Here is a 27,984-nt window from a genome sequence, read left to right as displayed (position 1 = left end):
CAGGCAGGCTCTTTACCGTTAGCACCACCCGGGAAGGGAAGCCCAGTCTGTCAGGACACCCCACCTCTCAGACAAGGTCTAGTTTCCGGAACAACCAACAAAACTCTAATGGGATTTTTATTGTTAAAAAGGAATTGGGCAGGGGGAAGGTGGAAGCGACTGCTAAGTAATATTAGATTCCTTCCCACCCCCCAGCCACAGTAAGGGAAATGCCCACTGGGCCCTTCCCCAACCATCCAGCTTGCCCTTGTCCCAGATGTGGGCCCAGGAGCCCTAATCCCACTAACAGTCCCTCCCTGCTCCACCCCCACCCCACATTCCTCAGGCCAAGCCTGGTTGCAGATCTTAGAGTTTCGGCAACAGGAGTCTCTGCCCAGGGAGCCCTGGGATCCAGGGCTGGGAAGCAGGGAGCCCTGCCATCCAGGCCATGCCTCCTGGGCTCAGCTCCCCTTCCTGGTGGCACTGAAGGCACGGAAGTGTGGGGGTCAGGCTCCCCCATGATTCCTGGGTCCCAGGTGCCCCAGCCTTCTGAGATCCCGAGCTCCTGATGCCAAGTCATCTCCATCTGCCCAGCCTCCGTCTCCCTTTCCTGCCACACCCCATCAAGCCTTGGTGGGCAGGAGGGCCGGTTCTAGGCAGGGCCCTCAGTTGTGCTGCAAGCGTCCATTTTTGCCTTGGGTGCCTGTGCCATAGGGCAGGCGGGGCATCCGAGCAACCCATTCGGAAACATCCGCTGAGTTGGAGGGGGCAGCGAGGGGGGAGGGGTCCTCAGGGCCTGCGACGGGGAAGGGCCAGGGGCTGTGCTTTAAGGCATGCCTCTCCACGCCCCTCTCGTCACCCACAGTGGCTCTGAACTCCCTAGGGACACCTCCCCCCCCACCAGAGGCCAGTCCCACTAATAGTCTTCAGGAACCCAGTTTCCAGCAAGGGGCAGCCATAGGGGCAAGGAGCTCAGCCAGCCTCCTCCCTGGCCTGGCCAAGGGCTTCCCTCTCCCCATTGCTATCCCCGGCCCCCCACACTTGCTGGTACTCACCCAAGTTCTGGCATGGAGGGAGTTTGACCTTGGCCATAGGCAGCGTGGCCTTTCCCATGTGCTGGATGGTAGGGGTCAGGTGCCCAACCACTGGCAACCTCTGTTCTGGGGTGCGATTCTCTATGGGACGGGGCCCAGCGACGTGCATCTTGGGGCGGGAGAGCTGCGTTGGCTGGAGAGCCAGATGAGCTGGGAGCTGCGTGGGGGTCTGATACAAGGAGATGTTAGGTTCACTTGGGGGACACTCATGGAGAGTGGTGCACAGCTAGGGGTACCCTGGGGCCTCTGGAGGAGTCCAGCCTTCAGAACCCTGCAAGGAGGGGCCCCAGACACTCCCAGCTCCTGTCCCCCTAGGCTCACCCCTTGTCCTGTGACTTCAAAGGACTGGGACTTCCGCTTCCTCTTTGCCTCCAGGGACTCCTCTCGTTTCTTGCTGAGGCTTTTCTTCTGGCCTTGTAGCTCGGGACAAGGGCCATCGCCATGACGCTCGACTGCCCGGGATGGTGCCTCGCCCGTGCTGCTGGACAGGCTGTCCTCGCTGGCGGCGTGCTGGAGGGTGGGGCTGGGTGGCCGCTTGCAGGCCAGCGGTCCGGGTGGCCGCACGTCATCAGTCTTGCCCAGCGAGTGCAGGGACAGGCTGCTGTGCTTCATGGTGGGTGCCAGCAGTTGGCGCCCCTCGGCCCCCAGGGCCTTCGAGCGGCGCTGGGCAGCCTTCACGGCGATGCTCTTGGTGTCGGCCGCGGTCTCCTTTCTCCCTGTGGCGGGACAGAGGGGGACCCAGCCCAGGATCAAGGCTACGTTTTCCTCCCCCTCCTGCACCTCCAACACCCCTTTCTCTGCTGCAGCTCACCCCAACTTGCTTGCTGTTTGAGGAACTTTGGGCAAGTTTCTGAGCCTTCATCTGTAAACTGATGATGGTAAAACTAACCCCAGTGGGTTGTGAAGATTTTTTTTTTTACCATGACACACGGCATATGGGATCTTAGTTCCCTGACTGGGGATCAAACCTTCGCCCGCTGCAGTGGAAGTGCTGAGTCTTAAGCACTGGACCGCCAGGGAAGTCCCAGGTTCTGAGGATGGATTGCTGAGATAATGAGGGTCGCCTGTGGCCACAGGGTAGGAAAGATTCGGACTCTATTTGCTGTTACAATTATTTTCAAGTGGGAAGTGGAGGGGGCGTGTGTTCCCCATTCTGGTTTCCAATTGTGTCCCCTGCTCTGTGTGGACAGAGGGAAGGAAGGGGCTCCGGGCTGGGTGCTCTGAGCTGTTGAGATGATGCCAGGCTCAGGCTGATGGGGGGGTGGGTGGGTGGGGGGAGGCAGGGGACACACCTTTGTGGGACAAGGGGATCTCCGACAGGTTCTTGATGCTTTCAGGGGAGGAGCTGATCTGGCTGTTCAGACCGACCTGAGTGGCAGCCTGTGAGATGAATGGGTTGGGAAGAGAAGCCATTGGACCCAGCAGGGACCCTACGTCCTCAGAGGGCTGTTTTGGAAAAGTTCCATCCCAATCACTGGGTGTCCCTCCCCTGTACTCCCACCCACATCCGGGGGCCCGTGGGGCCCACTGCTCACCTCCTGCGTCACCAGGTTGCTGGCCAGGATAGGGGGTGGGGTGGGCATAGAGGAGCCCTTCGCTTGCCAGGCCCGGGAGCTGGCCTTGAACTCGTGGTTCACTTCACTGAGGTTGGCAGAGGAGGATGGGCAGCTGTTGCCCAGGCTGGTACCACAGGGGCCCACTGCCACCCTTCCTGAGAACTGTTGCATTGTGGGAACGAGGACCCCAAAGTCCTGGCTCCAGACCTGTGCCCCCTCCCCTCTTTCCTGCTCCATCCTCCTTGGGAAGCCAGGTCTGGGCTGGCATCTCTGAGACACGGCCTGGTGGCTCAGGTGGGCTGGATGGCCGGAAGTGGTCCTCAGGCTCACCTCTCAGTGCTGAGCAGAGGGAGGAAGCTGCTGAGCTGGTGCGGGGACTCGGAGTTCGGCATCTTGATGGTCTCTAGGTCAGACTCCTCTGGGGTTGGCACGGTTCCTGGGGGGCTAATCTTGGGCAAGGCACTGTCCTGGGGAGGGGAAAGGAGGGAGAGGGGAGTCGGAAGACTTGGTCTCGGACTGAGTAAACAGCCTGGGTGATACAGGCACACACAGTATCTGGGGCTGTAATCTGGGCTGGGAGCCCCAGAAGACGGGGAGGCGGGGGGCTTGTGTTCCGAGTCCCTAGGGGCCAGCGTGGTCTGCTAGGCATCCCCAGTGGCACCGCCTGGTGGCCTGGTCTCCTGGGAGGGCATCTGGGGCCCTTAGTGATATCTCAGATGGCCAACCCTGATCCTCAGGCCCTGGAGGGGACACGTGCGGGAGAAGGACACCACGGGAGGGGAGCTTGGCGAGGCTTTGGGTTGGATAAGGAGGAGGAGGAGGAGTCAGCTTTCTGGGGACCAGCCAGCCCGGTCCCGAGGCCACCCTAGTTGCTGGCAGGCGCCGTCTTGGGCATCAGTCCTGCCCCTAGCACAGGTGCGCATGGTCCAGCCCGGGCGCCCACCTGCAGGGCCCGAGAGGCCAGGCGGTCCATCATGGTGGCACGCTCCAGGCTGCCCTCCTCCTGCTCCCGCAGGTACACTTCGTACAGTTCCTTCAGGTGCTGCGGGACGGCCAGGTTGCAGTCTGCGGTGGGGGAGCGGAGAGGCAGGGCTCGGTGTGCGCTCTCGGGCCCTCGGTGGGTCGGACGCGCGGGGCGGGAGCCCTACCCTGGATGAGCTGCCGCTGGGCGCGGATGATCTCCTCGCAGAGGCTGCGGCGCTGCTCCAGGCGGCGCAGGGCCTCGCGGCGGTGGCGGAGCGCTCCGTCGCGGCGCAGAGCTTGCGACTGCATCTCGACGTTCTCCAGCTCCAGCTCGTGCACGCGGCAGAGCAGACCGAGCGCCTCGCGCTGCTGCTCTGAGCTGACGCGCCGCGGCAGCGTCTCCTCCAGGCGGCGGCCCCGCGCGCGCAGCTCTCGGCACCGCTGCTCCAGCGCCAGCTGGGGAGCCGAGCGGGCCGTCAGCACCAGGTGGCCGGCGAGGGGCCGCCCGCGCCCGCCGCTGAGCGGGTCCTCGCCCTTCCAAGCCCCCGGATGCTGGGCGGCCGGCTGAAGCCCCACTCCGAGGCCCGCTTTTCGAAGCTGTCTTGAACTCTGCAACCGGGGACTGCTCCTGAGTGACCCCTCTGTGCCCACCTTCTTGCAACCCATCCCTGAAACAGGCTCCACGCAGTGAAGTCGCTCAGTTCTGTTGGATTCTTTGCGACCCCATGGACCGCAGCCCACCAGGCTCCTTCTTCCATGGGATTCTCCAAGCAAGGATACTGCAGTGGGCTGCCATTTCCTTCTCCAAGGGATCTTCTCGACCCAAGGATCGAACCTCGGTCTCCCGAATTGGCAGGCAGACCCTTTACCATCTGAGCCACCAGGGAATCCAGGGAAATGAGCTCCGTGGACCAGCTCAACCCCAGCCCATCTGATGCCCTCTGGACTGGTGGACCTTGAAGCCCCCTGGTATGGCTATGCTCCAGAACAGAGAAGGGAGATCTGGAAAATCCTAATTAAAATGTTGGCTAACAGTTTTCTGAGTCTTTAATATGTGAAAGGATTTATTTAATCTTCTCATCAACCCCACTAGGGTTGACCACTCCCATTTTAAAGATGAGTTCTTGCCTGGAGAATCCCACGGACAGAGGAGGCTGGCAGGCTATATAGTCTAGGAGGTAGCAAAGAGTCGAACCCAACTGAGCACACACACACACAAAGCGTTCGTCCCTCACTGGTGTCTGACTCTGTGACCCGCCAGGCTCCTCTGTCTATGGGATGCTCCGGGCAAGAATATGGAGTAGGTAGCCATTTCCTCCTCCAGGGGATCTTCCTGACCCAGGGATCGAACCGGCGCCTCCCGCACTGCAGGCGGATTCTTTACCATCTGAGCCACCAGGGAAGGCCTCAGATGAGAAAGAGAGACTCAGAGTCGTAGGGGATTTGTGGCCTGAGAGCCCAGGTTTCACTCCTCCCGCACGCCTCCCCCAGCCCCTTCCTGCTGTCTCTCAACCCCCCTTGCCCAGCCCCCGAGCCCCAGGCACCTTCTGCTTTCGCAGTTTCTTCTGCTCGGTCATCAATGTACCGATGCTTTCGCGGGCGGACACCACCTCGGTGGGCTCCTCGATGTCTGGCTGGTTGTCACCGGTGTCCAAGTCCTTCCTGGTGTCATCCTTAGTGAAGGACTCCTTCCGACGCTCCTCCCACCACTTGAGTGCCCGGCGTGACTTATGCTTCCAGCTGCCTCAGCCCCAACCCCAAAGGAGACGGGGGATTCAGGCCATGGGGGGTGGGGGGGGGATAAGGTGCGGCTCCAGCTCCTGGCTCCCATCCCAGGCCAGCAGTGCTTACCTGGCGATGGTGAGCAGGTGGCAGGAGGTGTCCATCTCTAGCTCCATTCTGCGGTTCTCCAGCTCCAGCAGGCGTCTCCGCATGTCCATTTGCTCTTGGAAGGTGTTGATCAGCTGCTCACGAAGGTGTTCCTTCGCAGCCTGTTCTCCCTGCCCGCTGTGCAGCTGGACCTCGGCTGCCCATTGAGGTGGGAGAGGTCAGCGGAGGAGGAAAGGTCAGCCCAGGAAAGTCTGGGTCCGCCTGGGCCCTCCCCTGCTCTCTTTCTCCCCCAAAGACTTCTGTGCAACCACCTCCTCCAGGAAGACCTCCTAGATTACCCCTCCCACATCCCACTTCTACACTGTCTTCAGGCGGTGACCCAAAGGTGACTCCCAGCCCCCTAGTATGAACTGGGCTTCCACCAGCCTTTAGAGTGCCTTTCTGTCAACTAGTAAAAGGCGCCCCTTAGACACTTTACTGCCATGTGCTGCAAAATCATCAAAGCAAGTACAGAAAATTTGTCAGGGAACCGTGTCCCTCCTGGCGATGCCAGGCCCAGTCTTGCAGCTCTCACTGCAGTCCCCAGAGTGAAGCCCCCACACAGCTAAATGCCCAGATGACTCTCAGTCTGATGCACCGAATCCTCAGGTTAGGTCTCTGAGGCAGAGATCGCGATTCTGCTTGACAGCTGAAGGATGGAAGGCTTAAAGGCTACTCAGCCAGAAAGAGCCCGAGTCCGGCTTTGAAGCCAGCGCTGTCTGACCGCAGAGCACCCTGAGGCAGCCTGGAGGGGCATCAGGAGACGGGCTCTGGCTCACGGAGACCCTCGCACGTACCCTGGATGTGGCGGATGTCGCCCCGCCCCAGCTGGGCTCGGTCCGGGCTCCGCCCGCCCCGCTCCTCGATCTTGCGCTTGAGCTTCTGGATCTCGCCCCGCAGGTCAGCAATGATGTTCGTGTACTGGGCAATGTGGTAGGAGACGCTGAGCAGGTTCTGCTTCACCTGGGGAGGGGGCGGGGTACAGTCACCAGGGGGCCAGGGCCTGCCAGCAGGGACCCTCTTTTTCTCCTGGATGACAGTAATGACCTCCTCGCCTCCAACCCTGTTCTATGCTGTGCTTAGTCACTCAGTTGTGTCTGACTCTTCTCGACCCCATGGACTGTAGCCCGCCAGGCTCCTCTGTCCATGGGATTCTCCAGGAAAGAATACTGGAGTGGGTGCCATGCCCTCCTCCAGGGGATCTTCAACCCAGGGACTGAACCCAGGTCTCCTGCATTTCAGGCGAATTCTTTACCACCTGAGCTACCAGGGAAGCCCTGCCTCTGACCCTACAACCTATCAAACTACATGCCCCTACCAGAGGCATACTCCTAAAATTATGTGGCGCCCCCATCCAAGCCCCAGCTCTCTGCGCCACTCGAACTTCGTTGGCTCCCTGCTGCTGGGAGAATGTCCTGATTCCTTCATCTGGTGTTGAAGGCACACTGCTCTCTCTAGTTTCATTTGGCTCACTGCTCCAGGGAAGGAAGCATTCTCCTCGCCCCACCTCCGCCATGGACACCACCTCCTCCCTGCCTTAGGAGCCTCTGTCCTTACTGCTCCCTCCCTTCTGGAGCCTCCTCTTCACCCTTCAGATTCCCACTCACCATCTCTAAAGAGGTCCGTGGGATCCCACTGGCCTCCCTGCTGTTGGCGTGCTGCCTGCTATTAATAATATTCTGAACTATCAATTCGCTCTTTTAAGGGTCTCTTCCCACCATTAAGTTCCTTAATGGAGAGAGCAGAGATAAAGCATCCAACTCCTGACACAGTAGCTGGAAAACTGCTGTGTTAGGAGAATGTTGGTTAGGTTCTTAGACTCTTCATATGGGTGGGCCCAGATGACCTCATAGATTGCCAGGATTCTAACACACTGACCAGAAAATGTAAGGAAATCTTGGAAACTGGGCAGAGTTCAGTGCCATTCCTCCCCAGCTGGGAAGCCACTTAGCTCCCTTCAGCTTCACTGTCCTCAGCTGTAAAATGAGGACAGAAATAACGCCTGCCTCATTTGAGGATCACATGAGATGAATTGATAAAGGGCCCACAGTATAAGTGCTCAGTAACAGTCACCCCTATTGTAACTGTTAGGGTTAGGGCCTTTGGAGGAGTAAAGGTCTGAAATGAGCATCTTTTAAGATGAAAACAGGAAGATGGAAGAGGATGGTGGGGCTGGGGGCACAGACCTTGGGGATGAGCACAGACTTTGAGCAAGAGGAGGAAAGGGACATCCCTGGTGGTCCGATGGTTAAGAGTCTGCCTGCCAATGCAGGGGACATGGGTTTGGTCTCTGGTCTGGGAAGATCTCACATGCCACGGGGCAACTAAGCCCGTAAGCCACCCTTACTGAGCCCACATGCCCCAGAGCCCGTGTCGCACAACAAGAGAATCCATCACAGTCGCCACTAGAGAGGAGCCCCCAGTTTGCCGCAACCAGAGAAGGCCCACACACAAAAACAAAGGCTGACCACGGCCAAATAAAGTTAGAACAGAGAAGGGGCCCCTCAGAAGCTGTGGGCTTCCTGGCAAGTCACGGGGCCAGAGCAGTGACGGCTCGGGCCAGTGTGTGTGTTCCGGGGGCTGGGGGTGGCAGGCCCTGGAGTCAGTCCAGGGGGCTTGAATCTTGGCCCAGAAGGGTGAGTGCTGGGGGCACAGAGCAGGGGCCCCTCACCCGGGTCTTGATGCTCTTGGCCCGGCCGGCGTAGGTCAGGGTGTTCCGGGACTCCTCGAAGGCGCTGCTCGCTGGGCTGATGTGGGCGATCATCACGGTGCGGCTGTTTCCCCCCAGGGAGTCCTGGACAGGCCGGGGGTGGGCAGCGGTCAGCAGGGCGCCGCCTCCCTGGGCCCTGCTCCCGCTCATGCTGCCCTCGTGGCGTGTGCGTCTCTCTCTCACACTCGCGGGTGCTGGTGCCGAGCACCCCATGGGCCCTCCCACGCCCCCTGCAGTCTCCCCACTTCTTCCCTCTCCCAGTTTCTTCTCCAAAGCTCATGTTTGAAAATTTCCAGCAGGGTGTCCCAGCTCTCCTCCTCCCCCGCTCATACACAGGATGAGGAAAGGTTGGCTGGAACCAGAGCGGGAAGAGCTCTGAGGGGTCCTGGGCTTCTCCACCATCTCCTTGGGCCTTCCAGGTTGCCCCCTTTGCTGACAGCGGAAGGCGCCATTGTCTTGGCTGGAGCGAGGCTGGGGATGGAGTGAATTGGGCCTGTGGCCACCGCCTCCCTTGTCCTGGGCTTGCCCTGCTCTCTTCAATGGAGAGAGTGCGCGGGGCTACAGGGGCCTGGGGTCAAAGCCCTCGGGTGCGGCAGTGACCAGCTGAGCGACTTCAAGCAAGCTCCTTCACCTCCCTAACCCTTAGCCCGCTCGGGTTTCTAGGTGGCAGGAGTCAGCTCTCGCACCCCCAGCCAGCGGGTGCAATGATGCTGGCAGGCTGAAGCCCAGCGTTAGGTCACCGGCAGCTCTGCCATCAGCCCAGCCAGACCTCTGCTGGGGCCCTCCGTCCAGCACTTACTGGCAGGAGCCCTTGGGGAGGTTACTTAGCTTCTTGGTGCCTCAGTGTCCTCATCTGCAAATGGAAATAATGACCCCCTAACTCAGACACGCTGACCCGATAAAAGGAACTGCAGAGAATTCCTTGGCCGTCCAGTGGTTAGGACTCCATGCTTTCACTGCTGAGGGCCCGGGGTTCAATCCCTGGTCGGGAAATTAAGATCCCACAAGCCATGCAGAATTGCTCCCTCCTCTCCAGAAAGGAACTGGGTGTGGCGGGGTGAAGCACTGCATTCAGAGTCCAGCCAGGAGCGTGCCCCCCACCCCACAACAGCAGCTTCTGGGAGCCACGATTGACTGTCCACCTGGACCCCCAAATCCAGATGACTCCCAGTTCCCTCAAACCCACAGCCCTGGGGCTGGTGGGAGGGGGGCGGTCAGATGCTCAGATGCAACCTCGTTTCCTCCCTGCAGTTCACAAACGGGGGCCTGCAAGCGTGGGGTCAGTCGCTTCAGCCGTGTCCGACTCTTCTAGACCCCGTGGACTGGCTCCTCTGTCCATGGGATTCTCCAGGCGAGGGCATTGGCGTGGGTTGCCATGCCCTCCTCCAGGGGACCTTCCTGACCCAGGAATCAAAGCCACATCTCCCGCCTCTCCTGCCTCTCCCGCATCCCCCACCTCTCCCGCATCCCCCGCATCTCCCGCATCCCCCGCATCTCCTGCACTGCAGGCAGATTGTTTTTCACCCCCTGAGCCACCTGGGAAGCCCTTACAGGACCCCCAGTTTAGATCTGAAATTCGGATAAATGAGTGAGCTTTTTTTAAAGTATGTCTCAAAGATGGCATGGGACATATGTACTGATACCCAAACCGGAGTTCGCGATTTATCTGTTATTTATTCACATACAGCTGGACATCCTGCGTTTTCCTCTGCGAAGCTGGCAGCCCCACCCCAGGTGCCCAGGGCCCAGGCCCAGTGGCAGCTGGTACCTTCAGGAGGCGGGTGAGCTTGCTGTCTCGATAGTTGATGTACTTGTTGGTGCCCTTGCCGCTCAGCGCGTTGATGCAGTTGCCCAGGGCCAGCAGCGAGCGGTTGATGTGGGCCCCCTCTTTCATGCGCTGCCCACGGTTCTGTGTCTGGGGGGGGCGAGCAGCACGTATGACTCCCCACCCCAGGCCATCCTGGGTTGTAAACCCCCTCCCCGTCCCCCAGGGCTCTGCAAGGAAGAGACGCTGAGGATCTAGTCTGCCCTCTGCCCAGGAAGGGCATTCCAGAAGGTCAGAGAACGGGAAGGTCTGTGGACAAGAGTGGGGCTTCCTAAGTGGGCACTACTGGTAAAGAACCTGGCTGGCAATGCAGGAGACACAGGAAACGCTGGTTCGATCCCTGGGTCTAGAAGATTCTCTGGAGGAGGGCATGTCAACCCACTCCAGTACTCTTGCCTGGAAAATCTCATGGACAGAGGAGCCTGGCGGGCTACACTCCATGGGGTCAGAGTTGGACACAACGGAAGCAACTGAGCATGCACGCTGGACGAGAGCGGGGGACAGGAAGCTCCCAAGGAGGGCTGGGAGCCTGGGTCTTCCTCTCCCTGGGGGCTGACCCACTGGCACAGTTAAGGGCAGCGCCTAGGGCGAGATGGAGGGAGGTCGCGACTTCTCAGGCAGCTCATCTGGGAGCCGGCACAGCCGTGGGCTCTCGGCTCTAGAGAGAGAGCAGGCTCCAGGGGGAAGGACGGAAGTTTGTGTGTATGCGGGGAAGGGCGTGTGAGCGTGTGTGAATTGCACGTGTACATGTGACAGCGTGTATATGTGTATAAGAAGGTGTGTGAGGAATCCCCTGGCGGTCCAGGGGCTAAGACTCCGCGCTCCCAATGCTGGGCGCCTGCGTTCGATCCCTGGTTAGGGAATTAGGTCCCACATGCCACAGCTAAGAGTTTGAATGCTGCAACTAAAGATTCCATGTGCCATAACTAAGACCTGAAGCAGCCAATACATAAATAAATAATAAGTAAATATTTAAAAAAAAAAGGAAGCCTGTGCGTTAGGAAATACATGAATTTGTGCGTGAGTGGATGTGAGAGCAGGACAGGACCAAGTCCCAGGAGGCTCTGCCACCCTTGGGAGACAGCTCTGTCTAGCCTGGTGAAGGTGGGACCAGGTGGCTGCAGGGCACGCCCTCTCCCTGCTGGCTGCTCCCTGCCCCTTTCCTCCAGGAAGCCCTTAGGCCTTTATGAAAAGAGAATGTGTCTCTCGCAGTCCACCCTGTTGAAACCAACCCCACATGTTCCAGCATGAATCCCTTGTTACTTTTCCCTGGTGCTTGCGTTTGCCTCAGTGCTAATGGTGAGATGCCCATGGATTCAGGCGACCATGAAACTTCTGAATTTGCCCACAAGAGGGGGCCTGGGCTCAGGCTTGGGTGGCAGGGCTGGGCAAACGGCGATGAGGGGGAATGAACACTGACAAGTGGGTGGTGGGCCCTTTTCTCTCCCTGAGGTGCTGGGCAGGGTCCCCTCCCGGGCTCTGCCCAGGGTCTCCTCCATCAGCGGTCATCATTTCCCCTGGGCCCCAGCTCCTCACCGGGCCCATTCATTCTCCTGGCGGTTTCCCCACGTCCTCCGGGACAGGCACTGTCTCCTTCCCTGGAGAGACCCTCACACTGCCAGGCCCCTTCCCACAAACAGCCCCTTGGCGGCAGGGGGGGGTGGTGGTGGTCTCCCTGGGGTACCCCAGCCCAGCCCACCCTTTCTGTCCTCTGTGACATCCCTCAGTGCCGGCCCCTCCGGAGCACCCCTTACTCCCACCCTCCCTGAGACAGTCCCCACTGCACCCCTTGGGAAGCGGGGTGGGCCAGCCTCCCTGCCCTGCACCCCCAAGCTCTGCCCCCAGCCCCAGGGGAAGCCGGCCTCACCTGGGAGGCCCGCTCAGAGCCAGCCAGGTCGATCATGAAGAGGCGGCCCTGCCGCACCTCCTGCAGGACGTCCCTGACCCGGCTGTGCTGGCGCACGGCCACCTGGAGCACGGCGTGGGAGCGTGAGGATGTCTGGTTGGCGGCCGTGGGCTCCTGGGTCCTCTGCCGGTTCCCCCTCATCAGCAGCTGCATGATCTGGGTGGGCGGGGCAGAGCAGGGAGGCCACTCCTGGGGGCCCGTGGGGACGCTCCCCAGTCCTGCCTCTGCGAGGTTGGGAAGGGGCCCAAGGCAGGGCTGGGTCAGCCCGCCGTGTGCTGTGAGGGCTGAGCTGAGAGGTCAAGGCCTGTCTGTCAACTGGGAGGCGGGATGCCTGGCCCGTCCCCAGGGTTGGCATGGCCGAGAGCGTGTCATCCAGGGTCCTCTGTGTCTGCCCCAGCTCCAGCCCAGCTGAGCCACAGCAGCTCCCTGGTTGCAGAGCCCTGCCGCCTCTGGTCACACCGCCACACACAGAGGTTAGTGTCTTCCACTACCCGACTGGCTGCACAAGACTCGCCTCTTGGGCATTGATGGTGGAGACCTCGGTGATTCCGGCCACCTGGATCACTCCCTTGGAGTCTTCCCTCAGCTCCAGGTACCCCAGGGCAGGGTTCAGCAGGTCCCGGATCATCTCATTGTAGATCTGATGGGACCGGTTGGGAGGGGCAGGGGACAGACGTTAACGGGAGACCAAGAGCAGGAAGTTCAGGCGACAGCTGGGCTCTCCATCCCTCCTGAGAGCTCCAGGCTCCTCTCAGGGAAACCCTGGGTTAAGGAGATGGACCCCTTCCTTCTTTCCTATGGGGTGGGCGTAAGGGGGCTTCAGCATCCGGGGGAAAACACTGGGCTGCCAGAGCCAACGGCACAGAAGGCAGCAGGCCAGCCGGGCACTGGGCAGAGGATGGAACCTAACCCGTGGCCAAGCCCTGGTGGTTGCTAGGCACCCCTTATGGTACCTTCACCCAGCCTCCCCAACCACGGCCCCCGAAGTGCATCTTGCTGGCTAAGTCAACATGACGCTGGCTGGAGCAGGTGCTGGCAGCAGTGCCTCGCTGCCCCTCCTGAGCTGTCACCCAGGAGATTATCAGCTTCCAGAGGGAGCCAGGGAGGCCAGGAGCCAGATGGAGCCTAGCCCAGTGGCTCTCCCGCCGCTTCTGGCCTCCGTGGGCCCCCACCCCCACTGATCTGCTATTGCCCAGTGATAGCACTGCCACAGGTGGGCATCGGGGGCTGTGTCAAGGTGGAGAAGGCTGGCAGGTCTAAGCCTGTCCGTATATGTAACGTTCTCACCTGTACCTACATATACAGGGTGCCTGCAGGTAGCCTAGCAAAGCAAACAGGGTTGGCTCAGTCATGTCCGACTCTCTGCCACCCCATGGACTGTAGCCCGCCAGGCTCCTCTGTCCATGGGATTCTCCAGGCAAGAATGGAGTGGGTTTCCATTTCCTTCTCCAGGGGATCTTCCCAAGCCTGGGTCTCCTGCATTGCAGGCAGATTCTTTACCATCTGAGCCACCAGGGAAGCAGTGGAGTGGGCCCAGAGGATGGCCTCTGGGATGCTGGCTGAGGCCTGTGCCCAGTGACCAGGTAGCTTTGGAGTAGCCAAGTGGGCAGGGCTCGGCTCTAAAGCCGCAGGGTCCTGAGTCTGAATTCCTGTTCCCTCATTTACTGTGTGACCGTCTAGTTGCCTGGCCTCTCTGAGTTTTTATAAAGTGAGGCCGACCGCAAGCACATGGGAGAGCAGCCGTGATGAGCGCCCCCAGGTGGCCTGACCCCCGGGAGGTAAACCGGCCCAGGCCTGCGGGCCTCCTGGCCCAAGCCCTCAGGACAGGGCGGGCCGAGGGCTCACCTCCAGGTAGGACATGGACACCTCGTATTCCATGTCGTCGCTGGTCTCCTCGATGGCACGGAAGAGGTCGTTGAGGGTTCGAACGTAGATGCCGGGCTCGTGGTCTGTGCCCAGCATGGTGTAGGTTTTCCCGCAGCCTGGGACAGAGCCGGGCGGGTGGATGAGCAGGACGGAGACTGGGAGCGCAGGGCCCCTGGCAAACCTGGGTCTGTTTTCAAGGCTGGAGCCTCCCAGGTGGCTGGGAGGTGGGGGGAGGGGGAGAAGATGGCATCCTTAGCTGGGGGTGGGGCTCTGGGTCCAAAGGGCTCTGGGAGAGGGCAGTTTCAATCGGCCACATCCTTGATTCCTGCTCCAGCCTGGGCCAGACTAGCTCCGAGGTGGAGGGTGAGGAGCTTGATTCTCGGGGGCAGTTGCCCTCACCTGTGGGGCCATAGGCAAAGACAGTGGCATTGTAGCCTGAGATGACGCCTTCAATGAGGCTCTTGGTGGTGGCCTGATACACCATTTCCTGCAGGGAAGAGGAGACCCATCAAGACCCTGGGCGCAGCCAGGGCAGAGCCCACAGGCCCGCGGGCTCACCCTGACCCCCAGCAGAAGCAGCTTCATCCCTAAAGCCCTCGGGCCCTGAGAAGTGGGGGTGAGAAGGGGGCATGGATGTCTCTGCTTTCCCCCCATGGGTGGGGGGGGGAGGGAAATGCCAGCCTGCAAGAGTGCTCAGGACACCTGAGAACCCTCCCCACCAACAGCTGGCTCCCGGCCCCCAGCCCAGAGGACGCCTCACACCTGCTCCTTGGGGCATCCATGGATGAGTGAGATGGGGGTCCCTGGGAGGGTGTCAGCTTCCCCAAGGCGCCTCTCCCAGCACCAGATGGGCGTCAAGCACCTTCCTGCAGCTCCCCTAGGGGCCACCTGTGGGGAGTGCTGTGTGGGTCCCCGTGGAGGGTGGCATTTGTGTGCTGACCGTGGTGTGTCCACACAGAAGGCTCTGTATGCGCCATGCAGGCTCACGCACGCGTGTGCATGTGGGGATGCGGCAGGTAGAGAGAGAGATGGAGGGACGCCTGGGGCTCGGAGCCAGCGTCCCCTAAGGGCTCCTTCCCAAGTCGGTCAGAGGGCAGAGAGGGGATCCTGTGTGTCCCCAGGCCCAGGCGCCCCCTCACCTGGGTGGCAGTGAAGTCAAAGGCCACGTCAAACAGGTAGGACTTCTCCCGGGAGCGGTGTGCCCGTAGGATGTCGTCAGGATCCTCCATTGGGTCCATAAGAACCACCATCTGCAAAGGTCCCGGGGGAGGCGGGCAGTCTCCCAGGAGCCCCAGGCCCACCCCGAGGTCCACACTGACCACTGGCCTCACCCCAACTGGGGACGTGGGAAGGAGCAGGAGGGGCCGGATGAGACACGGCGTCCAGGAGCGTCAGGGTCAAGGTCAACCGAGTCCCAACAAAGGACAAGACACTGAGCGTTCGGGCTGCCCTGGGACCACCCCAAGGTCTCAGAGCTCCCTTCCGGGGTCAGCAGGGGAGTCAGGGCCAGTGATGGCCCAAAGAGAACTCGAGAGGAGAAAAGGCGTGAGGGCGGCCGCCGAGGGGCAGACAGAGGAGGCTGATTTGGGAGCCGGTCCAGTACCGTGGACGCAGGAGATGATAGGGGTCCCTCTGGGTGCACCCTCATCCAGCACCAGGATTCAGGAGCCCCCGGTGCTGGGAGGACCACAGCTTTGGAGCTCCCACCAGGCTCCTCCCAGTAGGTACACACTGGTGCTCACTGCATCTAAACTGGCCCAAGACAGCCACCCCCACCCGCGCTTCCCCCAGGTCCCAACAGGGCCCTCCTCTGAGATCTTCAGTGGAGGGAAGAAGGAAAGGTAAAACAGCTTCCTAGGAGGCCCGAGCCCGGGACCCTCACACAGAGGTCTTAACCAGTCAGGTGGGATTCCAGGGGAGCCACGAGAGGGGACGCCCCAGACAGGCTGGGGTGGGGCTCTGTGTAGGGAAACGAGGAGGCCACTGCCCCGGCCCCCGTCACAGACTGCTAAAGCCTGGATGGGCACAGCAAGCTGAATGCAGGGCGCTGGGGCCTGCAGTGTACCTGCGGCGCACACCCGTCTCCAGCCACCTCCTCCAGGCTTCAGCCCCAGGGCCGTGTAAGCCTCTCCCAGGATCCGCTTCCTGGCTCGGGCGCTAATATGCAGCAGGAGCCCTGACCGAGTGTCAAATGAAGAAATATCCGCCCACGAGTCCCCAGGGGTGGGTCCCAGAAGATGGATGCAGGGGAGCCTGACCAGCTGCACGGCTCTCACCCTCGGTGTCAGAGCTCCTGGGCACACCGGCAGCGCCAGCAGCCCGAGGGGCACCCTCTGGGGGCTTTTAGTGCAGGGGAGGGCGAGCAGCCTGCACGGATGCCCACCACCCACTGATCACCTTCAGATGACCTCTGGGCACTGCCAAGTTCACGGGCACCGTGGGCATCCGGTCCCTTTGACATCCAGCCTCCTGAATCAGGACATCGTCAGCACGGCTGCCATGAGCCCCTCTTAAAAGAGGGCTTTGTCTGGGTCTCCAGCTGTCTGGACCCCTGCCCACACCCCACTCTTCAGAGCATCACCCCCTCCCCTGTCCACTCAGGCACACAATGGAGCCTTTGTGCCCCTCAGCCAGGTGAACTGGACCTGGGCTGCGGAGGGCTGGGGTGAGGGTGGGTGCTCGGGGCTGCACAGGGGGTTCAGGCCGAGTGACCACAACTGCTGGGCACCTTGCATGTAACCCAGGCATTAAGTGATACCCTCTGGGTCAGAGAGAGATGTGATTTCCTGCCTGGCATTCAGAGTCCAGTGGGGCACAGACCATTTTATAACAAGCACTGGGCTCCGGGAGGCAGGCAGAGTGCAGAGAAGGGGCACACGACCTAGCTTTTCCAGGAGGGCTTCCTGGAAGAGGAGGTACCAGCACTGTCTTTTTTCTTTTTTTTATTTATTTATTTATTTTGGTGGCTGTGCTGGATCTTCGTTGCAGTGCTTAGTTGCCCTGTGGCATGTGGGATCTTCCTGAACCGGGAATCGAACCAGTGTCCCCTGCATTGCAAGGCGGACTCCTAACCACTGGACCAGCAGGGAAGCCCTTTCTTTTTTTTAATAAGATATTTAATATAGTTCCCTGTGCTATAGAGTAAATCCTTATTGCTTGGTGGTTTAGTAGCTAAGTTGTGTTCCACTCTTGCGACCCCAGGGACTGGAGCCCACCAGGCTCCTCTGTCCATGGAATTCTCCAGGCAAGAATACAGGAGTGGGTTGCCATTTCCTTCTCCAGGGGATCTTCCTGAACCAGGGATCGAACCAGGGTCTCCTGCATTGCAGGCAGATGCTTTACCAGCTGAGCCACCAAGAAGTCCTTGTTGCGTATCTACTTTATTTTTTAAAAATTGCTGGCATGCCACGAAGCAAGCAGGATCTCAGTTCCCTGACCAGGAATTGAACCTGTGCCCCCTGCACTGGAAATGCAGAGTCTTAACCACCGGACCACCAGGGAAGTCCCAGCAGCAAGTCTTAAAGGATGAGCGAGAATTGGCTGAGGAATGGGAGGTGGGAAAGCAAACAAGGGGACCACACGAGCAAGGCCGCGATGTGACAGGCAGGCTGCGGGCAGGTGGCCTCAGCCCAGAATCACCAGCAGTTCTCGGGAGAAAGGCAGGGTTGGAACAAGAGCTCAGGAACTTTTCCTCCTGTTCTCACTGCCAGGAATCCCACGAGCACAGACCCAAGGTAGGGCCCCTCTGTGAGCACGTGTTGCCCCCCACCCCGCAAAGCAGCTCCTGTACATCCTAAAAGTCACCCAGACTGGCACCCGGCATCAGCCCAGGGAATGTTTTCTTTTTTCTGGCTACACCTCGCGGCATCTGGAACTTTGCTGACAGGGACTGAACCCATGCCCCTCTGCAGTGGAAACACAAGAGTCCTAATCACTAGACCACCAGGGAAGTCCCCAAGGAAAGCTTTCTGAATAAAGCTGCACTGGGGCCATGAGAAGTGCTAAATGCTTTGCACACTTTCTCATCTTCTCCGACAACTTAGAGCAGACCTCATTATTGCAAGATTGTAATGAGGAGTCAGATTGGTACCCAAGGCTGCACTGCCAAGTACAGAGCTCACTGGATTTAAAGCTACTGGGTTCCAGAACCCAGGCTCCTAACCAGGCCTCCTGTCCCCACCTCTGGAACAACAGCGGCCTGGCTGGGGGGATGCTCATCTGTTTGGTTGAGCTGTGCCCGCCCCGACCAGATTCAAATGTTGAAATCCAACTCCCCAGCCCCTTCGAGTGTGACCTTATTTGGAAATAGCGTTGTTGCAGATGTAATCAGTTGAGTTAGGATGTGGTCCTTTTATAAGGTGGTGGTGTCCTTATAAAAGGGGGCTATTAGGGTACAGACACATGTGGAGGGAAGGAGATCCAGCCAGTCCATCCGAAAGGAAGTCAGTCCTGAATATGCATTGGCAGGACTGATGCTGAAGTTGAAACTCCAATAGTTTGCCCACCTGATACAAAGAGCTGACTCCTTAGAAAAGACCCTGATACTGGGAAAGATTGAAGGCAGGAGGAGAAGGGGACGACAGAGGATGAGATGATTGGATGGCATCACTGACTCAATGGACATGAGTTTGAGGGAACTCTGGGAGATGGTGAAGGACAGGGAGGCCTGGTGTGCTGCAGTCCGTGGGGTCTCAAAGAGTCGGACACGACTGAGTGACTGAACAACTGTGGTATTTTGGTCCAGCAGCCTTGGAAACTGATACATGACCCCCCCGCCCCCTGTCCCCAGGCAGGCCCCTCCCTCAGCCCGGAGGTGGTGGGCTCAGCCTGGGAGCCTCCTTTCACAAAATCCCTGAGTCTTAAGTGTCCATTTTCAACTTGTAGCACACTGGACACCTGCCTCTGGGAGGTTTCAAGGGGGACGTTGACCACACAAGACGCACAGGGCACCCCCCCCCCACACTGGCAGGGGGTGGGATGGAAGGCGTGGCTGGGGCTGGGCCAGGTGGCAGCACATGGCAGGGCCCTGCCTCCACTGATCCAGGCCCCCTGACTCTGCAGAGGCCCCGGCTTGCCCTCTCCCTGCCCTCACCGCCCCACATCCAGACCTATTCTTGACTCAAGGCCAGTTGTGATCTTTGCACAGTTCTAGATTTGGGCTGGGAAACCCAAGATCCACTGGGGAGCTAGGGGGGCCTCACACTTGGGGTAGGGGGGTGTCATCCATATAGGGGGCCACAGAAGGGACCAGGCTCCTCCCCAGCATCTCCTAGGTGAGAAATACCAGGAACAAAGCGTGTGGGGACTTCTTCCTGCTGAGTAGCGCTAAGCTGCGGGGCTTTGATCAGGTGAGCAGCGCTAACCGCCTCTTTCTGGCCTCTCGATGGCTCAGGGCTTTGCAGTCTCGGTGCTACTGATGCTTTGGGCTGGACTACTGCGAGCGGGGCTTGTCTCGGGTGTTGTAGGATGGTTGGCAGCGCCCTCCAGCACTGGAGGCCCCGGTACTGCCTCCTCCCTCGGTGACATTGCCGCATGCCCCCCGGGGAGCAAAATCACCCCCGCGTTAAAACTGCTGTTCCCCCTCAAGCCACCAAACTGGCAGCGAAGTTCTCTGAGCAGGGGGCGATGTGCAAATTGGGTTCAGGCTGCAGACTGCTGGGTGACCCCAGGAAGACTGCACCACCTCTCCGGGCCTCATGTTCACCCTGGCCAGAAGTCAGGGAGGACCCACAGGGCCATAGCCTTGAGAGGAGAAATCACCCTATCTCCCCTTGCCTGCTGGGGAAGCCCCAGCAGAGAACAGGAATGTGAGGGGGTACCCAGCTCAGGAGACGTCATTTCCAGTCCAGGTTGCTAAGCCCACAGCTCCTTTATTCTCGGGCTGTAAACCAGACACAGCAAAACAAAAGCTGGATTCCACTGGATATCACCTCTGTAAAGCTGTTTCTGGATTTGTTTGTTTGTTCTTTAAGAAGGAAAATTCGTGGCTGGTCAGATTTCTAGTTGTACCATCCTGTGGGTACTCAAGAAAGGAGATTTTGATCCCAGGAAGAGTGTTACAGGGCCCTGACAGCCCTGTATCTAGATGAAAAAACATTAGAATGCTGAGCTCATAAAGCCACCGAGGTCCAGCCAACTGCTCCGAACAGGGCCACACCTGGCTGATATCCTGGCCAGGTCCCCACCTTCCCACAGGGCTCTGAGGACCCGGGTAACAGAGGCGTGACCGACATGGCCCAAGGCTGCGTCTCTCTCTCGGGTCTGCTGATCCCTTCATTACCGTCTTCCTGGGAGCCTCTGAAATACAGATTCCCAGCATTGCCCAGATTCACAGAATGAGAATCTCTGGGGAACGGGGCCCACGGATCTGCCCTTTTAACCATCGCCCTTGTGGCTCAGTGGTAAAGAATCCATCTGCCAATGCGGGAGACGCGAATTTGATCCCTGGGTCTGGAAGATCCCCTGAGGAGGAAATGGCAACTGACTCCAGTATCCTTGCCTGGAGAATCCCATGGACAGAGGAGCCTGGCCGGCTACAGTCCATGGGGTCCCAGAGTCAGAGATGGCTGAGCACAACATACAACACCCAGCTTGCCGTGTACCCATTCAGGCTCTAAGTGTAAGCAAGCTTGCATCCTGGCGGCATTATTCACAACAGTCAAAACGTAGGAAACAAGCCAAATGTCCACCAACTGAGGGGAGGTCGATTAGATGCAGAGCAGCATGGAATACTACCCAGCCACGAAAAGGAATGACACTCTGACCCAGGTGACAACGTGGATGAATCCTGAAAACATGCTCAGTGAAACAAGTCAGACACGAAGAACCACAGATTGCAGAATCCCGTTTCCACAAACTGTCCAGAGCAGGCGAATCTACAGAGATGGAAAGTGGTTGTCTGGGGCCGGGAGGGGGCTGGGGAGATTCGTGGCAGTGTGGCTAAAGAGGGAAAGGCTCCCTGAATCCTCTCAGGCTCAGCCCTCTGGGGCCATGGAGCCAGGAAGCATCCAGGCCAGGCGGTGGGCGTGCTGGGAGGCCCTGCCCCCGGGGCAGTGAGCAGACTGAAGACGCCCTGGCTCCCGAGTAACACTCACACTCACGATTCTGTCAGCATCTGTCACCTTATCCTTTATTTATCTTTCACAATAGCCTCACCCTCACAGGATCACTCTAATCCTCTCAACAGCTCTAGGGCCTGGCAGAGCAGGTTATTAACATCCTGCCTTCTGATGAGAAAACCGAGATAGGAAGCCCCTTGACTCCTGAGACAGGACCCCCAGGGGCACAGGGAGGTCGACAGTTGGGCTTTGAGGCTAATTATGGGATTATGCATATGGGCAGGTGACTTAAATCCTGCAGATAAACACAGTCTGGGAGGCTGGGGGGAGGGGCAGTGGGCTGTGGGCTCCAAGGGGTGGTGGGGGCGGGGTGGGGAGAAGGAAGCTCTTTGTTCTGGGAGCTTCTTTTTCTAGCCTTGGGACTCCTGGGCCCCACAGCCCTCAGGCTGCCCTTCCCCACTAACAGTCATCAGGGGCACTCCCTGAAGGAGCTGGCATCAGAGTCTAGAGCCAACCCCCGATGCTAGGAGACTGATCTCCTACTGGACTCTTCCTTGAACATACATATGTGGCAGTGACCAACTGGGGACCACTAGACAGGAAGCCCAGAAGCCAGAAGTGGGTGGGCAGGAGGTGGGCCAGGGTTTCGCTTATCTCCGGGGCCTGAAACCATCCTGACTGTCAGCCCTTGAGATAAACTAACATTTCTTAAATCCCGACCGTGCACCAGGCTCTGGGTAAGCACTGGGCGTCCAGGAACCCGTGGAGACGTCTGTGTATGCATACTAAACCGCTTCAGTTGTGTCAGACTCTGCGAATCTATGGACTGTTGCCCGCCAGGCTCCTCTGTCCATGGGATGCTCCAGGAAAGAACACTGGAGCAGGCTGCCAAGCCCTCTTCCAGGGGATCTTCCCGACCCAGGGCTTGAACCAGCATCTCCTATGTCTCCTGCGTTGGCAGGCGAGTTCTTTACCACTAGCGTTGCCGGGGAAGCCCTGGAGACATCTAAGAGTGTTGACAGTGCTATGATGACGCCCCGAATCAACCGTCAACCCAAATCAACCCCCCCGGGGGCGGTGGGTGGGGCAGGTAATACCACAGGCACCCGAATCTCCTCTTTACAAAGCCAAACTTTGCTCCACCTTCCTCAGAATGCAGGCTCCTGGCCTCTGGTCCGCAGAGGACACCCTGGCCTGCCCCTGTCCACCTCTGCAAAGTCGGGGGAACACGGACTCCCTCAGCCCCAGGAGAACGACCCCCAGCTCCAAGCAAGGCTGTCCTGGGACCCCTCACGCCAACAGGTGATGGATGCCTAGGCCTACCTCTCCCCACTAGGACTGCCGACTGGCGGGCTTTCACAGCACGGCCTCCCTGCTAACCACCAAGGGCCGGGCTTCAGTAGTGTGACCTCTGGGTTGCTCCCCACCCCCTGGCCTGAGCACGGGGGCAAGTAGCTCCTCCATCACAGAGGGAAGAAAGAGCCCAGAAGCCCAGGCCAGGACAGACTGGGGCTGGGAGCCCCTCTGTGGGGCGGGGTTGTGAGGAAGGGCCACAGCAAGCGGGCAACGGAAGCCGCTGGGTCAAGGGCAGGTCTGCTTCCCAAGAAGAAGTCTCTTTAGCAGAGGCAGGGCGTTGTGCAGGCCGCCTGGGCCAGCGGCACCTTTGCTGGGAAGCGGCTCCATGGCCCTGTTGTGCTGGGGCTGCTCCCACGCTCACCCTGCCGGTCACCGGGCTCCAGACCTCACGAAGGAGGAGCTGAACAGCTGCCCCATCAGTGAAGCTGGTCAAGCCTGCAGCCCCGAGCCCTCTCGGGGTCAGTGATGCAGGCCTGGGGGGCTAGGGTCATAGACGAGCCCTGGGGGTCACCAAAGAGCCACGGAGGTCAGGGTGAAGGGCCTGGCCAGGCTGGGAGGTTGCCCTTTTCTTTAATTTTGGCCTCGAGGCATGTGAGATCTTACTTCCCCAACCAGGGATTGAACTCAGGCCCCTTGCACTGGAAGGTAAAGTCTTAACCACTGGACCACCAGAGAAGTCCCCCGTTTTGCTTCTTGGACTCATGTGTCTTTACCTCCTGCCAGCCAGGGTCTTACTGGTCAGAGGAATGGAGCACTTGAGTGGTGGCTGGTTTTTGAGAGGTGCCCAGCCTGCCATGAGCTGTGGCTTCTCCCAAACCGCAGGCCAGGCAAGTGCATCCTTGTTTTATCTTGGTTACCTGAGCAGAGATCAAACTCCCATGCAGGGGACGGGTGGAGTCTTAACCACTGGACCACCGGGGAAGTTGCAGGCAAGTGCATTTTTGAACCCAGTGGGGAGAGAAGATGCTCGGGGCAGAAGCCTAGCGTTCTCCCTCTGCAGGGACCGGAGTCCGTGTTGAGAGCCCTGGGCCCACGCCCTCAGACCACCCTCTGTATGTCTAAGCTGACAAAGGAGCAGGCCCGTCAGCACTGCCCAGCCCAGGACCTTCTCAGAGGCGCAGTCCGGCCTCCCTCTCCACTGGCAGGGACAGAAAGGAGCCAGTGTTTGCCGTGTGTGGGCACACAATGGGCTGTGCCCTGGACCAGAGCGTTTCCATCAGCGTCGGTTAATATCTCTCAGCCCCCAGTCCGGCTGGGAGCCAGGAGCAGTGCAGAGAGACGGCATCTTTGTCCCCGACAGTCCTGGGGACAAGCGGGACCAACAGGAGTGGCCTTGCTGGGAAGGAGGGCTCTCCTCTGGAGTTCCCTGGCCCTTCATGGATGGCCCCTCTCATCAGCAATGCTTGGCACTTTCTCTCACTAATCTAGTAAGTCCCCTACACTGAACCTTCAAGGTGCAAACATTCAAAGATGCCAAGGTACACCTGGTTCCAGCAAGGTCCTGGAGCCCGTGCCATCAGCGCCAGGCGTGCGAGCCGCTGCAGCCTGCCCTCCCTCTCCTCCTGCTGACGATTCTTCAGCTCTACCGCCTCCCACCTCCTCGCCCCCTCCAGTCAGTAACCCTTCTTGCTTGTTCACTCCTCGCCAGCTCCTGTATGCACTACTGTCCTTTTCAAGGTACTGTACTGTAAGATTAAAAAGGCTTTCTTTATTTTGTGTGTTTGTTTTTAAATACATTATTTGGGTGAAAGGCATTGTAAACCTATTACGGTACAGTACTACACAGCCAATGGTGTTAATTGGGTACCTAGGCCGACTCTGTTGGACTTACACACAAAGTGGGCTTACGAACGTGCGCTCGGAATGGAACTCCTTAGTAGGTAGGGAACTTATGGTAGATCACGTGTGTGTTAGTTGCTCAATCACGTCCAACTCTTTGCAATCCCATGGACTAGTAGCCCTCCAGGCTCCTCTGTCCGTGAAATGTTCCAGGCAAGAACACTGGAGTGGGTAGCCATTCCCTTCTCCAGGGGATCTTCCCAACTCAGGGATCGAACCTGGGTCTCTCCCGGACTGCGGTCAGATTCTTTACCGTCTGAGCCATCGGGGAAGGCCAGTAGATGATGATTCACAGCTATTAAATGCCTACTGTGTACCAGGATCTGTATTAAATGCCTACTGCGTACCAGGATCTGGGGGAGCCCTGTGCCCACATCAGTGCGCTCCCTAAAGACTCTTCAGGGAAGGGTTAGGGTTACTGGCCCCAGTTACAGAGGAGGCAATTGAGGCTTCTGGAAGCAACCTGGCCAAGGCCACACAGCTGGTGGAAGGCAGAGCCTACCCTGCATGACTGCTGTGTGTGCACGGCCTGCTCCCGCTGGCCTTTAGTGGGGCCTCCCAGCCCTCCCCTGCTTTCCCTGAGGTCTTTGAGGAAGGCTCCCCTTTTCCAAGGGGGAACAGAGGAAGAGAAATCAGGAGGCCGGTGCCACCAGTTCCGCCGTGCCCACAGCTCGTGGGAAGCCCCGAGGCAGGCCGGCAGCTCATGCTGGGTTGCCTGTCTGTGCTCCTCTTATCTTGGCCATCAGGCTTCCTGAGTCCAGCCTTCCAGGATCAAGGGCAGTGAGTGCCCGCTTTGCGTCTCTCTCTGCACGATGCGGGGCCACCCCGACTCCTCTGACTGCTCCCCCAGCACACTCTGCCGCCTTGCTGAGCCCTGGAGCTCAGGAGAAGCTGGCAGCAGCTATGGAGCGGAGGCAAGCGGCGGCTTTCAGGGTCCCCGTACGCTAGAGCAGCATGATGCCTCTACCCAGGCACCAAGAGTGCCCTTGCTGCCCCCACCACAGTGCCCACCCCCAGCCCATGCTTGGATCCTCAACTGCCTACCCCAAAAAACATCCTGGCTGGGACTTCCTTGCTGGTCCAGTGGTTAAAAATCCACCTTGCAATGCAGGGGACACAGGTTTGATCCCTGGCTGGGGAACTAAGATCCCACAGGCTTCAGAACAACTGAGCCCGCGCGCTGCAACTGCTGAGCCCTGGGGCCACAGCTAGAGGGAAGCCCGCGCTCTACAAGGACGATCCCACATAAGACCCGATGCAGCCAAAAATAAAAAAGTTTTTAAAAAGATTGAAATGTCAAAAATAAAACCTTCCTTTAAAAGCAAGCAAACAAACAGAAAACACCCCGGCCGTGGGGGACAATGTGGCTCCTGCCGGCACCTCCAGCCTCCTCTCACCCCTTCTCTCTCCAGCCTGAGCCACGCTGGCCTTTTCTAAGTTACCCAAGTGCATCACCACCCCTCTCACCCCAGGGCCTTTGCACACGCAAGTCCCTCTAGTTGAAATTCCCCCTTCAGCACACTCCTAAAGAGCTCCTCTTCATCCCGTGTGTTTCAGCTCAAGCATCCTTTCTCAGGGAAGTCCTCCCTGACTCCGGGACAAGGTCAAGTTCCCTCTTACTCCCACAGCAGCACGCATTTCTTTGCAGCCCTTGTTGGCTACACACTCATACGTTTCATTACAAGAAAGCCATGGAAGGAAGACAGGGTCTTTTCTGCTCACCGTGGTTTCCTGGCTCCTATCACTATCCTCAGTGTGTTGTGGGTACTTGATAAATATTTATTGTCTCTTGTGTAAGTGGAGGTGGAGCGTGCCCTGCCCAGCTCATAATAGTGACAGGAAGACCAAGAGAGCAAACAGACATCCAAAGACTCTGCAAACCATGAACAGCCTGGTGACCCTAGGAACACATGCTCTATGGCGAGCAGATCCATTAAGGTGGGGAAGTTAAGTCATGAGTACATGGAAGGTATGTGAATTTTTTCAAGGCTGGATGAAAGGGCTCAGCTCACTTTCCCCTGGACCAGGGAAGCTTTTAGCTCTCTTTGGATCAATCTAGGGAGGCTTCCTGGAAGAAGGACGGTGGTTTCCTTGATGATGCAATCAATAGTACAACCAAGGGTTCAGAGGGTAGAGGAGGGGTCACTCCTGCCTCCACCAGGTGAGTAGGTACCTGCCCCCACTAGGCGAGCGCAGGCCCCTGCCCTGCTCTGCAGCTCCCGGCCACAGCCCCCATGTACCTGCTCATCCACTTTGTGGGCGATGAGGGTGGCTCCTTCTTCCAGCTCCGCCACGCTGATGGGCCGGACCCGGAGTGCCACCTGGGAGGGAAGGTCAGACCCCCGGGATTAGATGGAGAGAGAAGGATGAGAGGACCCCGGGATGCTTCCCTCAGACAAGCCCCATGGGCTCCTCTCTGATCAGCCAGCCAAGCCCGGTTCATCTTGAGGAAAACTCAGTGGTTCAAGGCGAGCATCCAGGGTGAGGGCACCAGGTCCGTAGCGTGTGGGCTGTGTCTGTGTCTATGAATTTCCTAGGAGCCTGTGCCCGAGGAGAGCCCCAGAGGAGACCTGTCTGCTCCTCCCGGCTGCATCAGTCACACACCTGAATTAAGCACCTGCAGCTCCCCTGGGCTTTGAACTTGGAGCCCTTGGCACCGGGGGAGCCTGTCTGTGTGTCTGTGAGTGACATGCTGCACGTGGCGGCCGGGTGGTGGGATGGAGGCCCAGGGAACCTCTCTTCCTCGTGCTGACTACATCTCTACCCAAGGACAGCCCCATCAGGGGCTCCCTCCTCTCTCGGTCTTCCGGCCAGAGACAGATGGTGGGTCCCCATCCTGGGCATGGGTCTCCCAAAAAGAAAGGGGAGCTGTTTCTTCTTCTGATCAAGGGGAAACACCTGCTGGACGGGTGGGTATAACTAGCCATCCGCAGGCCCGGTAAGAAGCCTTCACTCTCATAAGCACTTCATTGTCAGAGTGCCCTCCTGCTTCCTCAGTCAAACTCCAAGGATGGGAGGGGTGGCCCCTCTGTCCACACCTGCCAAGGCAAGCCATTTGCAAAGAAATTCTAAACTGCCAGACAGGATGTTCCAGAGCCCTGGGCTTGCTGGGGTTGCCTTATCCTCCGATTACATCATCACCCACCCATTGGCGGTGGAAGAGCTTCCCCAGATCTCAGAAGTTAGGGGCTGGGAGGGTGCATCGGCCTTGGGATCACTGAGTGTCCCCCACCCCCATCATTCTGACCTGGCCCTGTTGATAAGCAGAATCTGTCTTTGTCTCTAGCTGCTTCTTGGACCCCCATTCACACCTCCTCCTCTGCCCCAGTCCCCAGGGCCCTGCGGGTCCATCTCGGTGGCTTCCAGCACTTCTTTGAAATATTTAGAGTCCTGACACGGACAGCAGGTCAATGACCAGCCACCCTCAATCCTGTGCCTGCTCCTTTGGCACCTGGAGATTCTTGCCCACCTATGGTCCCCAAAACCCTCTAACCTCCTGACCCCACCAGTCCCGGGTACCCTTGTTCACTGGGAAACCTCCACTTTCCTTTTCTGGAAGATGGGTCAGGCTCCCCCTGCTCCTGTCTCTTCCGGATCAGAAAGCAGTCTGGCCGCAGGGTGTCCCCTGGTGGGAAGGTGTAGGGGCGGGTGGGACTGAAGCCTGGCCAACTTCTCAGGTCTTAGCAGGGTGGCCAGGATGCCTTCCTTCTTGATATCCACGACTTGGCAAAGTTGCTCTGGACCGTCGCAGCCCCTGGACTTAAGAGTCCTCTTAGTGGAAACACCCAATACAGTCTGGGGGCCGCCGGCAGGGTCTGGGTTCTGGGGGCCGGAGATGGGGTCGAGGAGGAGGAGGAGGAGGCTGACCGGGTCTCACCATGAGTTGCTGGTCCTTGGAGTCCCCGCTGTCCTTCATGCCTGCGGCGGGCGGAAGGGCTCAGGCCGAGATCGCGGGCATGGCCG

The 27,984-nt window shown here is 59.0% G+C and overlaps 1 protein-coding gene across 2 annotated transcripts; it reads right to left on the bottom strand.

Annotated features, from left to right (window-relative positions):
• Nucleotides 1-100: 100 nt before the first annotated feature.
• KIF19 (kinesin family member 19) lies at nucleotides 101-27,984 on the bottom strand. 2 transcript variants are annotated; one of them, XM_040244352.1, is made up of 20 exons: nucleotides 27,899-27,984; nucleotides 26,262-26,342; nucleotides 14,908-15,018; nucleotides 14,168-14,255; nucleotides 13,748-13,884; nucleotides 12,417-12,542; nucleotides 11,864-12,058; nucleotides 9,940-10,086; nucleotides 8,133-8,255; nucleotides 6,259-6,424; nucleotides 5,444-5,618; nucleotides 5,137-5,332; nucleotides 3,778-4,048; nucleotides 3,573-3,694; nucleotides 2,960-3,096; nucleotides 2,609-2,714; nucleotides 2,366-2,453; nucleotides 1,395-1,789; nucleotides 1,035-1,242; nucleotides 101-775 (listed from the first exon to the last, which is right to left on the bottom strand). In XM_040244352.1, exons 1-20 carry the CDS (start codon nucleotides 27,935-27,937, stop codon nucleotides 645-647), a joined length of 3,042 nt encoding a protein of 1,013 aa, XP_040100286.1. In that variant the 5' UTR covers nucleotides 27,938-27,984; the 3' UTR covers nucleotides 101-644. The 2 variants fall into 2 exon arrangements, with proteins under 2 accessions (XP_040100286.1, XP_040100287.1); XM_040244353.1 differs by lacking the exons at nucleotides 11,864-12,058; nucleotides 12,417-12,542.

The sequence above is a fragment of the Oryx dammah genome, unplaced genomic scaffold (genome assembly GCF_014754425.2).
Source record: "Oryx dammah isolate SB20612 unplaced genomic scaffold, SCBI_Odam_1.1 HiC_scaffold_8, whole genome shotgun sequence".
Classification (NCBI taxonomy): Eukaryota; Metazoa; Chordata; class Mammalia; order Artiodactyla; family Bovidae; genus Oryx; species Oryx dammah.
This window is presented reverse-complemented; position numbering and strand designations above follow the sequence as displayed.

Bases quoted from the DNA above. Each gene is read 5' to 3' on its own strand.
- KIF19 (XM_040244352.1), bottom strand. From the start codon at position 27,937: ATGAAGGACAGCGGGGACTCCAAGGACCAGCAACTCATG. The intron at 5,333-5,443 runs GTAAGCACTGCT...GGGCTGAGGCAG, and splicing joins CACCTGCTCACCATCGCCAG to CTGGAAGCATAAGTCACGCC. The intron at 1,243-1,394 runs GTGAGCCTAGGG...TCCTTGTATCAG, and splicing joins TTGAAGTCACAGGACAAGGG to ACCCCCACGCAGCTCCCAGC.